Source organism: Cydia fagiglandana, chromosome 13 (assembly GCF_963556715.1).
Source record: "Cydia fagiglandana chromosome 13, ilCydFagi1.1, whole genome shotgun sequence".
NCBI classification, from domain to species: Eukaryota; Metazoa; Arthropoda; class Insecta; order Lepidoptera; family Tortricidae; genus Cydia; species Cydia fagiglandana.
The window spans coordinates 10,257,053-10,278,553 of record NC_085944.1 but is presented as its reverse complement, the minus strand read 5'-3'; the positions used below and the strand labels follow the sequence as shown (position 1 = coordinate 10,278,553).

The 21,501-nt window shown below is 37.3% G+C and overlaps 1 protein-coding gene across 8 annotated transcripts in view; it reads left to right on the top strand.

The window, feature by feature from the left end:
- LOC134670251 (fibrosin-1-like protein) overlaps positions 1 to 21,501 on the top strand; it is an 83,424-nt gene that overhangs the window by 31,083 nt on the left and 30,840 nt on the right. For 5 of the 8 annotated variants that reach the window (XM_063527983.1, XM_063527981.1, XM_063527982.1 and 2 more), the window contains exons 4-5: positions 910 to 945; positions 1,774 to 1,800. The exons of 1 other annotated variant lie outside the window; for it this stretch is intronic. In XM_063527983.1, the coding sequence (XP_063384053.1) occupies positions 910 to 945; positions 1,774 to 1,800 (63 nt within the window). The remainder of the gene's footprint in view (positions 1 to 909; positions 946 to 1,773; positions 1,801 to 21,501) is intronic. 2 more of the 8 variants (XM_063527988.1, XM_063527984.1) reach the window with 1 other exon arrangement.

The following is a 21,501-nucleotide window of genomic DNA, read 5'->3' as shown; positions in this document are numbered from 1 at the left end:
TCTTATGCTCGCATAGCCTTTTTTCTTTGATAGGCTGAAATAAAGATAAGTAAACAAATACACTCAATATTCCCAAAGAAAAAATTTAAAATCATAAAAATCAAAATTCTATATATAAAATACTTTAGAATCGTTGAATTGATATACTTAATGTAGTAATCCGAATGAATATTGATGATATGTTTATTATAGCATTTATTTTACGAATATTACTTAAAGTATAATGTTGGATAAAGCTCGTAATTAAATAATATTAACACGATGTTGGTAACCGCAGATCACTGTATTTAATTTTATAAACTATAATTATATAATCTTGTAATGGTCGGTCAGCCCTCACGTTTAATTGTTTTAATTACCACATAAAATAAATCTGTTCAATAAATTGCCTTCGCATTTTGCATAAATGGTCAAAAGTCATAATGGGTGTACAAAAGAGTAGGGGTTACCAATTTGGCAGGCAGGACCCGAGGAAAGGTAGAATGCTTGCGGCGCGCTTTCTCCAAGTATCCATCAATTTAGTTTATTGCCCTGCTCTTAATTATCGTCTCCGCTTAGGTTTGCCGACTTTATAACAAATAGGAGTCCACGCCGACACGCATGCACAATAAATTCACTATGTCTGCTGATGTACTTTAACTGTTAGAATGTTGTACCAATATGTCGTCCTCTATTTCGTTTGCTATTTCTCTCGTCTCTCTTCTAATGCTATAAAAATTCCACCAAAACCTACACGATGCCGTGCTTAGGATTCAAATCGCAGGAAAGTCAAATACGAGTCGCGTCACCTCGCACTGATTGAAAACAAATAGCGCTGTGGTGTGTAGTCTAGGGAGAGACGAGACAAACTTTACCTCCCCCAGTCACTCCAGTCCACTCATATGTTCGCTTTCTCTCTCCTGCCTACAGGCCAGTAGCCGCTGTAGTTCCGGAAAAGGCTATATCGTGAGTATAATCATTGTTGTCCATGTTTAGTGTACGCTGCTGTCTGGCATGTCTCACAACCACTTTATCGCATCGCAATCTTTTCCGCCGCGCTACTTTATAAAATCTTTTCCTTTTCGTCGCCATTGCATGGTTATCGTTTCTTTTTATATTATACGGTTAATTTAAAGCTTGAACTAACTCATAGAGAGACGTGTAACAGGGTAATAGGTGTAATTCCCGATCAGAGTGGGCAAATATACCCTGATCACGCAAGGCACACATCCCCTGCTCGATATTCGACGCGTATCGCAGCTAAATCACGAGATTTGTCGAGGCGGCGCTCCACACTATATAACATTACCTGCTCCCGCCCTGAATACTTCATGCTGTGTATTTATTTGAAATTGTAATATCTCAGCCTGATCCCTGCTTGTTTCCCTCGGCGCGAACTTGCCTCGTAAATATCATGTAACGTTCTCGTCGATTTATGATACGATAATATCTTCTTCACCTGTTTATTGATATTCTACCTAATACTCCCCCAATTTAGAACGTGGAGGTTTCTTGACTTTTACTTGGGGTTACTTTGGCCGTATATCATTTTCATTGATGGAATATCTACGTTTGTTTGCTATCGAGGGTTGGACAACATACATTTACCGCTTCAAGATTGTTATCAAAACCGACAAAACGATAAACATTTTATTAACTCAACGCTTCTGAAGTATTTATTAACACTTAGTGACAGTAATGAATAAAGTAGTAGCTAGACTGCATGTAATTTCGCACGTTTATTTAGCTTGGTGTTTCAGACATATACTAATTGACGTTTCTCTCCTTTTGCAGTGTGATAGTGAAGGCGACGATGACAAGGCAAGTGATTTATTTTTTCTTTTAAACTTTGTACAAATGTCGGGGCTATATTTACGAATCCTGCGAATTAATTAAACTGGTGTCAAGTCCGTCGGAAAAGTTGAAACAGAGCGTAGGATATAAATGTCCATGTAATGTAAGTGGCGAAGTTGCTCGTTCTCGGTTTATTACAGAGTTCTCATTCCAATCGCTTGTCGAGTCGAAGGCTCATGCGAACCTTTATATGATGTTCGCTGTATAATTGTTAAGAATCTTGAGGTCGTGTTTCACTGGTTTTCTGATAAACTCGACACGTCCGCGCTCGAGTAAGCAATGAAAATACACGGGCAGGGCGCCGGGCCCGACTTGGTGCTGTGATTAATCTCGCAAAGCGAGACGCCCAATGCCCATCCCCCGCACCTGCTTACAAATTGTTTACCTACTCTATGCTAAGTTATTGTTTCACAACAAAAGACTGCTTAATGTTTTATTCAAATATCAGAGATTAATATACATTTCATTAGGAAAAGGTAGCAATCAAGTCCTAGGGGTATTTTCCTAAATATGTATTTTTATTATAATTTATTTTCAGCATGTTTTCCTATATTTCAAAACGTGTCTACAAGCGGTTCCTTTTATTATTTCCTTAAACAGGGAAATCACTTTCACTCACTTTGGCTAAGGCAAAGCATTCATTAAAGCTTTTGTCCAATTACGACCAACTAAAATTACGACTGTAAGTTTGATTCAATTTATTAAAGTTTCTTATGTCCTCCGAACGGCGATATTGAAACATGTTAATGCTCTTGTTGAAGATTTCCTCCTAATTTGACACACGTAGTTATCTATCGTATGGAATTGATAGAGAATGGATGGAATGCCAGATTTCAGTTTTTATAATAGGTATATGAAAACGTATAAAAACTTTAATCTGGCCTTCCATTCAATTAACTTTATGTACTTAATTGAACATGAGGTGGGTGAATCAACTTTTTCTTGTCACTAGTTGCCATGGTTACGGTCTCCTGGGTCACTCTTAAAATACTAGTTTTTTCGTATTTAAATGAACCAAACTTGAATTTTGTGGTAGTTATAAGGCCTTTCCATAATGGAACATCTACTTCGCACGTTTGTAGAACATGGTCCAGCAGTTCTTCTAACAAACTATGCTACTATTGTCTCCTGGCTGATGGTGATGGGACAGAATAACAACAAGAAATAGTTGATCGATCCAGGTACATAGGTAATTAGTGCCATTTGCTATTCAGTTTATTAAATGGTAGTAAAGCTACGTCAGTGAGACAGGTAGAGCAGTAGACGTGCAACTGTAGGGTAATAGGCGAGTTCGCTTTGTGCCGCACACGCTTTACGGGCTTAACTAACCCGTCAACAGGTTGTGAAATGCGAATCAAAAGCGGCCAGAGTTTGAGCTTAGAGCTTGTATTCCGCTTAGCGAGTCGAACGCTCAGCCGGACCAATGTAAATCTGACCAAAGGATACGTAACTTACTATGCGTTATTATTGTTTATTATGCTCGTTATATATTATTAGTTATGCTCGGAGAGCGCGCTTGTACTTGCGCTATTGTTTAATTATAATATTAATGTAGTAATGTAAATGAGCCTGAGAATACGGTTAAATTTAAAATCTTCTGTTAACATTTGTGTCCGGTACGTTGTACTGTGGGTGCCCTAACATAAAGTATCCACTATAATATACAATTAGTATACTTAACGTACGACGTGGGTACTTAAGTTGTGGCACATACAATTATAAACTTATCTCACGTCATAATATGCCTTTTGATTTTTTTTTATATAAAAGGCAACTCTGTCGTGCCAGATTATTTAAAGTTTTTTTATTGCATGTGAATAAACCTAAGACATGTATATGCGCAGATTAAGTGTTTCAATTCCAAATATAACACTGTAGCCTTTGACTCGCTTATGCACTAAGCCATTAGAATATCACCGTAGAGCTCTCCGTGTCGGGGTCGCAAAGGGCGCTGATTACGCGCCGCGCCGCCGCTCTGTTCGGTAATTACTAGATTGCTGCAGTATCGAAGTGCCTGTAATTAAATACATTACACCCGCCTTTGCCGTTACTCGGCCTGTACGCCACACTATAAACGCCTTCTTATGCTAAATTTACTTGAACGCTGCTAAGCTACGTTTCGCTGTCGCTATGACAATTTGTTTCCTTAATAAATTGAGTTATGCTACGCTGCGAGTTTTAATCGCTGTTGGAGTTTAGTAAAATTACATTTGTGTTTGCTCGTACGTTCATCTCTGTACTATATCGTACTGGGATATGACTAGTTATCCTCTTTTATAAACTTAAGGACATCTTTTCCGAATTTTTTCAATCAGCTATTAGCACAATTTTTATTTAATTACAACACCTAAAATTACGTTTTCTGAATTAAGTGATAATATCAAAGTAGAAAGGGATTCTTAAACAAGTTTATATGTATATTTATAATTGTACGCTTGTATCCACAATTATTCCAATGACTGCTCACCTAATAATGCAGTACACCTTGCTCTTCTAGTATTATCTTTGAACACCATTAATTAAAAGTAATCTACCGGCTACAATCCCAATAAATCAGACAAAATAAAACCGCAAAGTGTGATTGAAATAGTGCGAACGAGAAAAGAATAAAAAGAACTTGCAAGTACAATCAGCAGCGGCAGCCGAGCGGAGCCGAAAGCTTTAAAGACTGATAGGTACCATTGTCCGGGAGCACCGCCACAGATTATTATACCACAGACACGGTTTTCTCAGAAAAAACTCAATCCCAAATTATTCTCACCCCGCTATTATTAACTAATTTTGCTATGGCTCTGTTTTTTATGGCGCTCGTCATGCAGTCACCAAAGCAATTTTGGCACTACAGTTTTATACAGTCACCTGCAATAATATTACTTTTCGAAGGCCGCAAAAATATGTGACACGCTCTTATGGCTCTACAAATACGATCGTGTCAGATATTTTTCCGGCCTTCGTTGTGTAACATAATATTGCAGGTGACTGTACAAATTCATAAATCTTTCATCTCAGACACGTACAAGTCTGACTACCAGGAACAGGAGTCCTAACTATAGTTAGCAGTACTTAACGCCGTTAGTTTACTTGTAAGTAGTAACAATATGTCAGCATTGGCAACAAAAGGGGTAGGCAACTGAGGCAACAAAGTAAAATACAGCAATAAAATTGTGGAGATTTTCATTGCGTGTAAAATCATCTTGACTAGGGCTTGCTGTCTATAGTTCGTTTTTTTTAGCATTAGAAAGAACTTGCAAGAAGGAAAGCGATCTTGACATGTCTTTTAATTGAAAAACGCTTTTTAAAATTCAATAACTATTACTTATGAAAGCAGAAGAATATAAATGATCGCATTAGATTCATAATTGTTACTTATTTGCCGTAACTTATTTTTAAAATGTGTTTTTCAATTAAAAGACACATCAAGCTTGTTTACCTAATTTCTAATGCTAAAAAAAACGAACTATAGGCCTTATATTATAATAACTCACACCAACGGAATTATTAGTATTGGTTTATTACGAGTGGCAAATCTGCTATTAAGGTAACCTATTATTTAATCCGTGACCACGGCCAGAGCCTCCGTTCCCCTTAATCTAATTATCTGGCCGCTTCGCCGCCAGCCGGCCCACTCCCCCACCCTCTATCTCTCTCAATTTTCTTCACAGCGAAAACGTTTAAATATGAAAGTATTTTAGGCAATCCATCCCCCGCAACATTGAATGGAATGTTCAGATTTTAAATGAGTTTTGAGCATTAAACTTTCGCTTCTTGGCTGCTTTCATAAATAATTATGATAATGTGCTTTGTCGCCTATCGACATTAACTTCAAAGCTTATACATATTATTTTGGATTTTGAAGCTGTATTATAAGTGGACTGGCTAAGTAAAAGTGCCGACGGTGCAAACTGTAGGTAATTATTATTTACATGTGTTCAAAAAACTTTAGACGCCTAAGTTTAGTTTCAATTATTTTCAAGACGACCCTATGAAATTTATAAGAAATTGAAATTTAACATTATGCTATAACATTTTATTACCTACGCGTCGGTTAAGACCTAAACACAAAATCAAATTTGATATCAATGTCACTCCCGCCGACCATAAACTCCTTGAATGAAAAATCGTTTACGATTATTTGCCTTAAATCGGCTTAGGTGTCATTCAAATGGCAACTTACATTTTAATCTTTCTTAATCATACTTATACCTAAATAATCCAAAAGAGTAAAATGACAACAGTAGGTGGAGAATATCTAGTAGCAACAAAAAAATGCAGGCATATTTTAAGTAGGTATTTATAACTATTATTGAGAACATAATTATGTAGCTCGTAATATAAAGATGACTTAAATTCATGAAAAAATAAACATTTAATTTTTAACATAACGCGGTAATTACAATAACACGGTCGTAAAACTCGTAAACGTCAGTGACAAGGTGTTCACAAACAAATTTTTACTTTTTAAATTTATTGCAGCTGAAGTTTTCCAGTTTTAAAAAGTAATTTCGTGTCGCGGGTGAAGAATTTACATGTCATATGGGAATCAAGCTTCTGCCATATTTCGTTAAGAAATTAGCAGCTTTAAGCAAATAAGTTTGCTAAAGCAATGAGGCTCTGTAAAAAAAACAGTCTGCGTAGGGGAGCCTTATTAACATGCATGTTAATAAGACTCCCCCCTACGCAGACTGTTTTTTTTACAGAGCCTAAAAAGTACGGAGCCCTCGGTGGGCGAGTCCGACTCGCACTTGTCCGGTTTTTATTTTATTATTAGCATGCTATATTAGGTGTTTATTGTTGCGCCTGTGAACGGGTTCCAGCAGGCGTTCTACATGACATTAAAATTAAAGCTCTCCAAGGGGCCTCTACGTGTTGGATCTATATCCCCACGCAAGCCTATCAAAAGACCGGGATTTGTAGGCCCGTGAATTCCAAAATGGAGAAACAAAAATGAATATTATAAAACGACGAAGAGAAATTAACATATTATCTCTTCTGTAATTCTGTAAAATCACTTGATTGCTAATGAAATATGTATTTTATTATTAGCATGCTAATAATAAAATAAAAACCGGACAAGTGCGAGTCGGACTCGCCCACCGAGGGCTCCGTACTTTTTAGTATTTGTTGTTACAGCGGCAACAGAAATACATTTCAAAATTTCAACTGTCTAGCTATCACGGTTCGTGAGATACAGCCTGGTGACTGACGGACGGACGGACAGCGGAGTCTTAATAATAGGGTCCCGTTTTACCCTTTGGGTACGGAACCCTAAAAATGCACTAAGCACATCGCTTGTAGTTTTCAATTTTCATATTAATATTAACGGATGCAAAGCAATTTACTGGCATGTTGCATTAAAGCACTTACATATATTACCAATGCATAATTCCACTCAAGTACCTGTTACAGCTGTAAAGTAATAACATTCATCAATAAACATTCAGAACATCTGTTCTTAACGTTAAACTTAATAGAATTGGAAGTTTAGTAGCATAATAATGCCGGTAAATGGATATCTTCTTCCTCGCGTTATCCCGGCATTTCACCACGGCTCATGGGAGCCTGGGGTCCGCTTGACACTAATCCCATGATTTGACGTAGGCACTAGTTTTACGAAAGCGACTGCCATCTGACCTCCCAACCCAGAGGGTAAACTAGGCCTTATTGGGATTAGTCCGGTTTCCTTACGATGTTTTCCTTCACCGAAAAGCGACTGGTAAATATCAAATGATATTTCGTACATAAGTTCCGAAAAACTCATTGGTACGAGCCGGGGTTTGAACCCGCGACCTCCGGATTGCAAGTCGCACGATGTCACCGCTAGGCCACCAGCGCCGGTAAATGGATATCTGAGGAGGAAATCAGTCTCGACTCGGCTTGAAGCGTGGTCGATTAATTACATTATACTGAGCGAGGCGCAATTCACCGTAGGTTATGAAATGACAAGCAGATCAGAGGAAACTAGCGTGCTTTTAGTGAATAATTAGTTGTAATAGTATATTAATGACAGTTAAAAACTTTAAAAAGTCGTGATGTGTACAATAATTGGATCTTCCGCATATATCATCCATATTATTTAAATTTGCCTTATAATTTCACATGAATTTTGCATGTTCAATTATTGTAGGCATTCCACAGTGCCTTAGTGTCTCACTGTAATATGTTTGAATAAAAAAAATTGTTCACCATCAGAATTTTGATTCGCCTTCGGAATTTACATTAATGGGTCAATTAATGTTATTCCGAAATGTCTAGAGCTGTTCTTGAGTAAAACTTAATAGATTTGCTAAGCTAGTTAATGCTTAGCACCCCATACAAAGTGTATGCAGGGGTGCCAAGCTCATATCTTTTCTGTCTGTACATATAGGTACATAATAGCTATGATATTCAAAATCCAAATCATTGTACCTCATATATAAATGCAAGTAGGTAACTTGCACGTCTATATAGGTATTATAGGAGCGCACTCTGCAGAAGCGTCTAACATAATTAGTCAAAAGCAACCGGATTTGCATATCAGTGCGGAGTATAATTGGAGCGAGTGCAAATAGCATGAGTGGAATCCGATTGAGTTACTGGCGCTTTCTGAATGTACGCCACTGTCAGTCAGTGCTACTGTGCATGTAATGTACACTTGTCCGTTGTCAACTACAGACGGGCAATTTTCAAAAAATAAGAGGAATTTGAAATAAAAATGAATATTATAAAGCGACGAAGAGAAATTAACATATTATCTCTTCTGTAATTCTGTAAAATCACTTGATTGCTAATGAAATATGTATTATACAGGGTGTTTAGTACATCGTTTGCCAAATTAAAACGGCAGATAGGTTGAGTCATAACTGCTCATGTCTAGAAAAAAAAATTGCCATGTTTTTTTTAGTACTGCTCAAGTAAAAATTTGAAACTTACGAAAAACTGGCATAGAAGTGGAAAAAAAAATTTGCGCAAAATTAAAAATTTGCAATAATTGATTATGCAAATTAAAGTTGTAAATGTACTTATTCCATTGTCACATGCAAACATTTTAACCAACGGTTTAAATTGTAAAGACATGCTTTCAGCTTTTCTTGGTTATCTACAACTTGAGTTATACAAACACACAAATATCACGAAACAGGTACGCCTTCAAAATGAAACTTGCACTGAGCAAGTAGAAGTTATGAATAGCCCGAGCACGAATCTATGCAAACTCTGTTATTAGCTTAGCAGTAACGGGAGTCAGCAACTGGCATTATGCAGGCAGCGTGCCGGACCGCCCGCGCTCTATCTGTATTCCCATCACACACGAAGCTCTCGACTCGGCTATCCTGCTAAATCCTGAGTCCTGGTCTTCCATGTAACTAGATACTCAAGTATCCCACTTATACTGGTTCGCAGCGATGCGCTCGGCGTTTGGAATACCCGTAACCGCAGCCGTAGCCTGTCCTCTGGGACTCCGCTAACTTACTCGCTCGCGGCTAATACGTCTACTAGCACCGCTATTATTTATTAAACTCCCCGCAATCAGGAACACGTACCCCTAATAATCCCCCCTTTTGTGACGGTGCGATGGGGTAAACAAGTTTAATCATAGATGAATATTTGTATAAGTTTCTATGCCTTTTAGGTCGAATGTTAAATAACAGACTAAAAAGAGAATGCTAAACCTTTAGTAAATTATATTCTTAGTCATGTAAAAAACAATATAAAATGAACTTTCCCAGATAGCCTTTATAAAAAGATTACACAACGGTATAAAATTATTTACAAACATCAGTTCTCATAAATAATATGTAATCCACATACGCTCGAGGATAATCAATACAATGTAATTGAATTGAATTTTATTTATTTAAAGACAACAATGGCCCAAAATGGTTAGTAACAATTAAGATTAAAGACTAAGTGTTAGTGGAACATAATCATAAATAAACAAACACACACAGACAGCAATAACAATAATATTCACCTAGTAGCGGTTAAAACACGCTCAAAATGCCGCATTATAGGTGAGTAGTATCGGCCCGCTACAGTGGCCAGGATGGGGTTGGAGCTGGCCCGCACTCTAATAAAGTAATCCTGGATTGTTAGCATAAACATATCATTAATCTCGAACCCTATAAACCAGTGAGGTTTAGTGCGTGAATTAACATTAAATAAACCGTTTTATTTAACTTAATGTGTCGGTTCCAATATCTCACTCGAAGAGTAAATAATTACAGTCTATAAAGCTTTATTATGTTATCATTCCGACAAAATAAATGATTGCGTTACCAATTTAACACAATCATTATTTAACTCGCATAGAAATTAAAAATATATTCCGATATATGCATGCGAATTCACCGGATGTAATTTAACCGAGTTATAGTGATGTGCACACAATATTGTCCTTTGTACGCGGTATTCTCTGACAATATTACGGCAGCGTTAATGGAATTGTCGTTTCAAGTCCATTCCGAAATTAACGTGTAATTTACCGTGAAATCCTTTATTAAATTAATTAAATGTCAGTGGAATTTAAGTTTTCGAGCGGAGATTTCAGCCAAATAACTAAAATTGTTTTTTTTTAATAAGCGGCATTTATGAACTACTCAACAAACATTTATTTTGCAGCTTTTAATTTACTCGCAGGAGGCCGATTCTGTTTTAACCATTTGATATGGTTTTCATCTCTTCTTGATCCGTGTCATCAGGTATCTCACGCGCACCAATAAGTGCGAGGGAGATTCCTTATCAGACGGGCCCAAATTGCAGTTCGTGATGACACTGATGACCAATCATTGTGAGCTTACTCACGATCAACTTCGTATCAAAATAAGATGAAAAGCATATCAAATTGGTGAAACAGAATCGACATCGAGCGTAATTTACTCGTTTTGGAATATGAAAACTTGACATTTCTAGGTGTCCGCAGTCAGATCCGAAATGATAACCTTTACCCAGAGGCATTCCATTTGTAAGATAATAAATAGTGGTAGTGTCCATTAACAGACGAAGGCTACTTGTTAACAAAGCTTTATCCGCATTTTTTCACTCAATAAATCAGTTTCAGGACCGGGTTACAAAGCTCATCATCATTCATCAGGTGGCATATCACTTCTGGTCGATTAGACCGGCTGGCTTGCGCGCAATCTGTGCGAACACGAGCAAGGGTGCCGCCGCATTAATAGGCTCATGAATACTTATCGGATACTGGTATCCGAACGAACGTACATGTACATAACGCCTATTGTGCTCTTCAATCCGTTACGTAATGTGAGAAGAGAAAGCTCAAAATTATGTGCCAATGGTTATTACCAATTTTTTGGCCTCTCACTTCGTATGTGATCCTCTTAATCTTGTAGAACAATTACTTGACATCTGATCAGTAATCTTAATAATCTATTTATGGCGGATGTTTACTATCCTTGGTCCTTATTGAAGCTTTCCTGTTGTTGTTTGTTGATTCTGGAAATTTGTAAACTTAAACAATTATAAAGCTATTACTTGCCTATTTTTACGTACAATCTTATGCAACTTCAACACCAAGACATTCAACACCAAGAACCCGACTGTCGGGTACACTGTTCGTAGCGACTACGCGCTACATACGGCGAAATCGTGGCTACGCGCTACGAGCGTAACCCGTAGCACTTAGTGGCAATGAATGTGTTAAGATAACAGGCAAGAAACTTAAACTGTACCTACAAAATAATTTTAGTACAGCGGTATAGTTTCGTCAAATAGCCAGATGGTCCACACTATTTAAATATATTAGGTAATGGAGTAAGCTGTAATATTTGTTACAGAACAAATAATCACATTATCAACTCAATAAATTACAACGAAAAACTTTTGTATGTTATCCGTCGTGTTCCTTAAAAGGTTTTCTACAACTTGTATGGAGTTTCAATGATAGTCGTCAATAAAAAATATAATTGAGAAATGTCAACATAATATGAATAATATTTTATATATGGTGGTAATAATAAATGACGAGTCAATACAAGTTGCACAAGAACCCGTTGCGCGGAGACAGATGCAATTACTGTCAAGCCTTATTGAGTGTAATTTATATTCTGTAAATGTTGTAAAATATCTTAATCACTTTACTACCTCGTGTTTGAAACTTGATGTATAGCTAGATATCTTATTCAATTTCGTTTCCTTTCCTAACGAGCCATTGATGCGAAGATCAAAGCAAGAAGAAACATTGTGAATATTGAAATGCCTTTACAAGACCAGGAATCGAAACACGTCTAATAGACATTTTGGAACACTAATAGCTTACTTAAAGGAATAATTACTTACAATACGTAAGTCTTTTTACAATACAAATCATCTAGTAAAAATCTCATTACGATCAATAAAAACATCCCACACTGTCATCCCACATTTATTTAACCTTTACTTGACGAAACTTTTTCGAGGGAATTTCAAAATGTGTAATCTAAAAGTGAAATCACGCCGTATAAAATGTTTCCCATTCCGCGCATTGGCGCGCCTCTTGGTAATAGACGCAAACCTGCGCGGTTAATTGAAAGAGCTCTCCTCGGGTGTAATATTTTATGCCACGGAATAACAAGTACTACTGGTCTCTCTTTAACACCACCTTCTCATCATAAAACCGTCTCTCTCGTAATAGAAAGAAAAAACAGAAGAATGATTTAATCTACTTCGCCGAATCCGAATATAAATTCGCTTTAACATTATCTTTTTAATATTTGCTGCTGCTATTTAATAATCTTTCAGCCAAAGCTTATTTTCCTTTGTTCCCAATTTTATTTAAGAAAAATGTAATCGTTATTAAATTAATTCAATTTAGACGTCAGTTTTTACAATCTAGTTAATTATTTTTAAGTTATAAACTGCCGCGATATTCATATTTTGAAATAAATACCTTTGTGTAACTTTTGCTTGAGACAAGTTAATATTAGATAAGAAGTTGTAACAATTAGTGTTAGAGTTGACTTGTTTTGCGGGAAGTTGAGCGGTAATAAATCGCCCTCGCCCGCGAAGTTGCCGCGGCACGCAAGATTAAGGTCCACCACAATACCAAACTACCTCAGAACCCATTGGTCTAATGTTCAGTACTTCTCCTGCTATACGTACTTCCTTTCCCATACATTGGATTAAACACTACAATGTCACTGATCAACTACACACACAACACCCAACTCCCCCATCCACGATTTACGATTTCTCGCCTTTACTAAGCCACTATAAACACAACGTTTAGTACCACCCAACATTTATTTGTCACGCTTATTTATTTGTCATATATGTTATGCTATGAGCATAATGTTGGCACTTCACACCTATAGCCATAATCGTGTAAACTCTATAACTACGTGATTAACATAATGTTTCCAGAATGTTCCACTTTTGTCTTGTAAACGAGCATAAAGTGAAAGAACAAATTGCGAGTTTCCCCAGTATTTTCCTCGCTCGGAAAAATATATGTTTTATTAAAGCTCGGCATTTCCGAGAGCGAAGCTACCCTCGGGCGGGGGAGGCGGCCGGGCTGGGATGGGTCGCCGGCGCGCCAGTGTATAGCAGACAGTAGAGGGATATAAAACATATTTACGCGCCTATAAAGTACTCTCGTACGCTCGCGCTCCACCATTTTCTTTTGTTCCTCACTCGCAGCCAATGATAATGCTTTCTCCCGTTCGGTTAAACTTATTTCTCTTCCGTCTTATCTGGCTTTTCTTCGGCACTTTTATTTATAACTGAAGTGGTGTAACGTAACAACGTGAAATAAACGATTCCGGTCGCTGCTCATATATTAACATCTTGTCGGTTTCAATCGTGCAGCTGTTACTCGTATGATTTATGTAGTTCTAAGAAAACATAAACTAACGATTGAATCCTGAGCTCGAGATTTAAACTGATAAAGTAATCGCAACGGCAACGCGCCTTTTCACGCTATGAACATAGTGATCGGTTTCTATTACTTATCGGATTATTTTATGTAATTCAGTGTATTGTTGGTAGGTATTGCAAATTAAGTATAATATGCTACAATAATTTACCTATCGAAATAAACGTCATTTAAAAGCTTCTTTACACATTACACAAACAATAATTAGATAGAGATAGTTCCTTTAAATGTTCAGAATATTACTGCAGATTTTAAGCCAGCTAAACTTCTTTGAATAAACTTGTCGCAAAATGTATCGCGAAATACCTTTTAAGTTCGTTAAAGAACGTACTACTCCTTAAGAAGAGCGCACTTGGATCTGATCGCGTTTTATTAAAGTCAGCGAGCAGAAAGTGGAGAACATACTTGATGCTATTCAGAACGGAAGCCAGAGCGTTAACAGTAAAGCGAGAAGCGTCTTAATCTTGCGCGACAGAACGGCTCAGAGTAGAAACCCCTTGCGTAGGTGAGAGGGTGAAATAACAAGAGTGGGGACGCTCCAACCCACCGCCCGCTAGTTCGCCGGCTAGCAAACTTCAACCAAGATCCATACTACTTCCTTGACTCTAACTGGTTCGACTTGGATAGAACTTAACTCTCAACGACGCAAACAAAACCTTAAACACAGCCTTACAACTCTCGCATTTCCGACTCGGTTATCTACGGCTTTTGTTTTCGAAACCGACAATCTCGGTTACTGTGAGCTTTTTCACTTAGCCAATTTACTCTTTGTTGTTTTTAAACGGAATTTCAACAATCGCACTGTGTTTACATTTCTACACGAATCGTACGCGAACGGTACTCAAATCTTTTGTTGTTTTATACTCTGTAACAAAGCTTTTCGCTCATATTATTTTATTTACTTTTACTCTGAACTAGCAACAGTTTAAGTTTGTGTTTTAGTGAAGCAAATATGAGTGGGATTGTTAAAATAGTGAAAACATGGTTGCCATTTTCTAGTGTAGGACAAAGACACGTCGTCAAAGGGCTGTAATTATCTGAAGGCGGGCGAGTGTTAGCACTCGACGCCGAGGTCGAGAATATCTCTCGCCGGATCAGCAGCTCACTCGCGATGCACTCGGCGATTCCGTTTGTCACTGCACCCGGTTGCGGTCTGAGCCTCTCGCTCTGATAAACACACTCATGTCAACGTTCTTTGAACATAAGCGGTATTCAGGCGCTACGACTCTGCCAGTTTATTGCTGTGCGCCGGGACTGGTAAACCACGTTGGATTCACTTTTCGAATCGCTTTGTTGCGGTATTATCGTGTTAGACATAAATACTACACCGTGATTCTGCGGACTGGTTTTAACCACGCATTCATGTTTTAAATAAATAAACTCTGGCTGAATTTATCTAATACTAATATAGGAAACTTACCTCATGTGCTAATGATGTCTTAGAATCTTTGATTTTACATGGGCGTGACTTCGGTGTGTCAAATAAGGTCTCCAAATATTAACAAAAACTCGTAGCTTACTGTAGATATATTTTTTCTTCTAATTTTAACATTTTTAACAGTAAAGGTTCGTTAAATGTAGTGTATGCAACCGGTCGTTATTGTTTTAAAAGCATAATTTATAAACGACATGTAGCAACGTTAATACCACGTACGGCCGCTCGGCTATTTGCACATCGTGGCGCGGGCCGGCCGCAATTAGCCGTCCGCAAAGTTCGCCGGAATGCGAGCACACGAACACACCCGAGCCGTTCGGTGCAACCTTGTAGGGTTCCTTAATATTTGGCCAGTTAGTTTCTTTGCTATGACAGTTTTTTAAACCGCAATTAATTTTTGGGCTATTTTTAGTGCATATATAAATTTCGGATGGAATGTATACACTAAAGCACTTATAAACGACTCATAAATAACAAATGTTATTGCCAAATGCCAGTGTAATTCGACGTGAATGCCCACCACGTACGACTGTTCGGCTATTTGCACATCGTGGCGCGGGCGGGCCGCAATTAACTGCCCGCAAAGTTCACCAGAATACGAACAGTGAACACCCTGCCGATGTGAAGGGCTGGCTAATTTCGATAACCTATGATTTCCGCAACACCTTGAAGCTTCGAAAATAAGTAATTGCTCTGATTTTATCTGGGACAAGATATCGAGTGTAATAAACCCGAGCTGTATATTTTTACTTCAAATTATATACTTACCCCAATATAATGCACATGACACGCGCTTACAAGCCACCCTCGCCGTTGTATCTGTGCCGACCTACATTACATGCACACTGCACAGGGTTGGCTAATATTTGGGGATCTTGTTTAATGTGCTCTGATTTCCTCGACACCTATTCCGCTTGTGAAATTGTGACAGTTATTCGACATACTGCAAATAGTACTAGTAATAACTAGTACATTATGTAGATTACTTATTTATTATTAGATTTATAGGATCATAGATTAAACATTTTAAAAGAGGAGCTTAGGTTTAAACTAAGGGGAATATTTTTATTGAATACCTAATAATAAAATTAAACACTATTTAAATTGAATGAATCATACGAACAAAGAACTAACCTAAAGCTTTAAACTTGAAGTATTTAATTGTTTTTCAAACAAGTTTTTATTTTATGCTCCACTAGTATGTACATTGTACAGGGTATATTTTACCACACGGGCTAAAACAATTACATATTCATGAATGGCATCTATCATCAAGCCGCTGTAAATAATAAATACCTACAGTCAAAAGTTATCAATTCTTTATTATCTTCATTTACAAATTACATTTACAGAGTTCATAACAAGTAAATCTAGCTGTCAGACTAAGGGATCAAATAATAACTTTTATATATGTAACATCAAATTTCTCTCTACTCGTAACTTTTTCGGTGCCTAGTATTTCAAAATAAACTAAGTTCACTCGACACCCCTACCGCCAGGCCGCCACCCAGCACCAGTTTAAAACACAACTCCAGAACCGTGTGCTCACTACAGTTTATTCAGCCACTTTATCGTATCGCAGGCCATAATTCAAGCAGGTGTTGAGAGCTAACTTGTCCACGGGCGTGCGGTCGCTCACCAATTGGTTCTCGGTTTCCGATTGCCTCTTTCTTAGTTCAATTGGCTCTGTTCGAGTATCAGCGGACGTTTTCCTGTTACGAGAAATGTTCTGTTCCCCCGTGAATTGGATTTCCTTACTTACGAGTTGTGTTTTGTTCTTATAATAGACAGATTTGTTTCCTAATAAGATTATTCATGGGAATGACATCTCATAATCATACAATTTGTGGCCGGTTGCCTTTATGAGAAACTCGTTTAGAGTTCATTATTAAGCTATTCACTTGCGGGTAAATCTTTACAAGCGTTAAATAATGTTTAAAGTACGTCTGTTGCCAGCGAACGAGCAGCCGTCTCCGCCGGAGAAAGATAAAGACTTGTAACGGTTCAAGTTTCAGCGGTCGTTATTTATGTCGTAAATTGCTGTAGACCGTTAGTGGCACGGGAAAATAAGAAAAACAAGCATGCGACGGCGACATGATAAAGTAGTCGAATACACTCCACCGCTCCCCCGCCCTTCGAGCATTAATAATTAGTTAACTTTACGACATCGTCTTAAGATGTAGACGCATAGTTAACGTCTGGGGTGAGTTTTGGTGGAATTATTATAAAGTAATCTAAGTTAGTCGACCCGTAGAGACGAGGGGGTTGACAGGTGTTTAAATACACTCGCAAGCCCTCCCACTTCGCTTCACTGATTCTCTGTTTTACATGGAGCGACGGTGTGTGTGCGGTGGCAAGAGCTTTCTGAGCTGTACCCATTAATTGCTCGTTCCAACGCGGAGTGAATACTCACATCACATTTTGCGCTCAGACTCGAGCCGAAGTACTTGTCAGCGGGTTTTCTACTGCTAGAGATCATTTTACCGACTTGTTATCTTAGCGTTTAATGCTCGTTAATCCTGAGTTGGGTTATAATTAGATTAAACTCAACATCCATAATAATTTTAGAGTTATAGAGTATTCATGACAGCTCTTACGGAACTTACTTACCGTGTTTAACTAACTCACTGGCACAGCAAAAATTAACTACTTGCAACTCGTTGCTTTTCAATCCGCTATGATAATTGAAACATTTTCGTTTTTTTTTTTGTTTTAATTATAGTAAAATAGTATTTTATGCAACAGTTTTATAAGAGGGGTCAAAAAATGTGAGTGGCGTGGGTAACAATGTGAGCCGAAGGCGAACATTGTTAATAAATACGCCATGAGCATTTTTTGACTACTTATACAACGTTGCATACAATGCTTTTTCTATGAGTAGGCAATATTAAATAAAATACAAAAAAATATAAACAAAATTTTATTTATGAAAATGTCAATGTAAATTTTGGATAGTAGGTATTACTATATGTATGTAGCTCTTTTCTGCGACAAGCACCCATAATACCAAATATTACTGCAACCTGTAACAAGACAAAGGAGAATTAAATAATATTCAGTTTCAATGCAAAAATATAAAATGTACATAAATATAGCTCGTTGTACTGTGTACCCTAAATCAAAAAAAATTATAACATATACCAACCTTGCTTAAAAGATAGATCTGATCCGGAGCTTCCAAAGTCTTTGAAAATACACCAATAAGACGTTTTCAGAGAATGACGAAGTTTTGTGCTCCAATCTCCACGCCATGAACTTCTCATAAGATTTGTCGTATAGGTGCTGCGATTTAGTGCTTAGGCAACAAATTTTCGGTCGCTGCTTGTGCTGCAGCGGATATTTCTTCAGGTGTAGAAACAATGTTGTCCTCTTTAATTGTCCATATTCAACACTTTTTATGAACGCTAAACAAATAGTAACACAAAAAAGAACAAGAAATTACCGGGAAAGGCGGGAAACGTAAAAACAAACGAGTAATGTCTATGGTTATGTTTTTTTTAAAGCCGTTACACACTACCGCACCTCACCAGGGTTGTGGTGCTGTAGGGTATAAGTGTCTTACAGGCCTTAGAAGTCCACCTTCCAATAGTGATGATACCAAAAAAAGTATTTTTTATTATGTTGGTAGCATGAACTCAGTACAAATTTGTTTTTTTTTTTTTATAAAAACCGTATGCATTCCATCGTTTGTCACGTTGGTAGCAATGTACACTAGCTTACCGTATCGTAATGTCTCTAAAACGACACAAGTGCTTTTTTGGGCAATAGACTATAGACTTTTAAGGAGTATTAATAATGTATGCCCTTATATGTTCGTTCGTGACTATGTAAATGACAGATAAAAGTACACGAGTAGAAAAAATATATTATGCGTTGTAATTGTATACAATACAATACAAATCCTCTATATTTTGCGCAACCTCAATAAAACATTTACAGAGAGACATATTTACATAATACAAAGTCAACAAATTGTATTTAACCACATGATCGTTCAAATTGTAAATTCCAAACAAATATCCAAAAAACCAGTCTCGTATCAACGTAAAGATATTCTAGCTAGGGTTCTAAGTGACAAAAAAAGGTCGAACCTTTTTTTTCTTGATTAAAGCATGAAACTTGGCACAGTTGTTCCTTATATCAAACCAAGCCGATTTCAATCGGTAGCCCGAAGGAGCCCCCCTCTGGGGCCGGAGAGGGGGGGGGGTCAAAGTACCGCTCGCCCGGCTTCATTCTTAAAATTCTAACAGGCCCCGTTTAGCTAATAGGTCATATTTGGTATCAATTTCGGATAAATCAATAACGTAGAATTCATTTCTGGTATAAAAAATTAGCAATTTGTAGAAAAAAATAAAAAAAAAACTCAAAATATCTAATTTTTCAAGTTTAATTTTTGTTTCTTATTTATTGTCAGAATTAAACTGCCTGGTTTTTCTACATTGAAAAAATATGATGATAAAGCCTATTTAATGCAGATTTTAAAAACATAACTTTTACATATCTTCATTAAGAGGAAATTGCATAAAAAAAAAACTTATATTATATCGTCTCGCGCCGGTGAATATCTTTTTACCGACATCGGAATCGATATAGACAACATCCGAAGTACACACTCTGGAGACCGATTAAAAGTATTGTTTATTGTTGTAGATAGATAAAGATAGAAAAGCGTACAAATATTTTCTTATGTGTCGTTCAGTGAAAAAAGGGACCTTGGAAAAAATTATCACAGAGCCTCGCGTTTGTATAGAAGCATACTCGTAGGTATTTAGTTAGTGCCAACCACTCCATGGACTCCATGGTCGCTGTTCTCAATAGGGGATATTACTGCAATGTTCTGCCGCCAAAGTGCAGCACTACCGACTCTAGTAAATTCATAAACTAACTTATACATACTGTACCTTAAACTGTTTTTTGACAAGTTTTCACAGACAATAAAATATGACATTGATGCATCAAGGCGGTTTGTTAACCAGGGCCTATCGGTAAAAGCGAAAATCGAAATTAAGTTATCTGCCTCTTTATCGAATATATGTATATAGTGACCCCCAGATTGTTAGTGATTGACAGATAGTGGTAGTGGCGCTACCTACGCAGAGTTTTGCGTAATATTCCCTATTAATAAGAAGTAAACTATAAGTATTATTTAATCTGCTTACTTATTACATTATACCACACTTTAATGTTGCGTCTTGTGTATTAATGCAATTCCTTCCCCCGACACATGAATGGATACATTTCATAATTCACGTATATATGTCAGTTTCAACCATATTCTGGCCACAGCAGGGTTGTCAGAACAGTTTGGAAACAGTCATCTGCTCCTTGCTTCCATTCCCAAGAAGACGGACTGAGCAAGTTTGACGACGAACTAATGTCTGATCCCAAACATCAACCACACGGTACACTGCGCGTAATGAGGCATTTATACGGCTCCCTTTTGAACAGGTATAACATTATACAACTCTTCATTTCAATATCCCGGTGTAACTTGTCTTCTTCAATATTGCACTTATTACCGAACATATAATATCTCATTTTAGTATTTTAGGGGAATGCTTTTAGCCACCGCTATTGCTCCATCTTGTAAGAGCTTGGATCCTTGTAGTAGCATGGCTGAACTCTGAACAGGTTCCATGTTTCGAACTCACTTTTTCTACCCTTTCAGCTGAATGCTCGAAACAGGGGTAAGACTTCAACTCTTTTAGGGTAAATAAAAGAGTTTATTTAAGTAGCTTACAGAATAGATAATTTTATTGGCTTAAAAATAGAATTCCCTGGCCTATTGTGGATGCAATGGAGTGACATGTGATATAATTGAGTTTTCCACTGTGTCAACGTGAGCCCACAAATCCTGTAGTTGGGGAAATATTCGTACGCATGAATCTAGTCTAGCTGCTATAACTACATCGTCTATGTCTACTGTGCTTATCAATACCTTGCAATGACTGTTTTACAGCATCTGCAACTAGGGCCATCATATGAAATGAATCGGACTCTTCATGGTTCTTGGAGTATTCGGAATCTCACGAGGAACATTACTTATAACATGTTTCTCTACACAATTTCGCGATGGCATAAATAAGGACTTATAACTCTTCGAAGTTTTGTCAACACAGTGTCTCAAAATGATTTACCTAGTGCTAAAGAAATGAGTTTCACTAAAATATCAGTGGTTATAAGTGAAGCTTATCATCATGGTAAATTTAACTCTTATATCTATCGGGCTCTGAAACACCAGGAGTCTTACTCGTATTCCAAGCATTCTCTCGATCGACCTTGTAATACTGTAAGCTCAATAAGACTTGTGATAATAAGACTAGATGATATATATATATATGATAATATGTATTTGATAAATACACTCAAAACATCCATAGGTAATTCA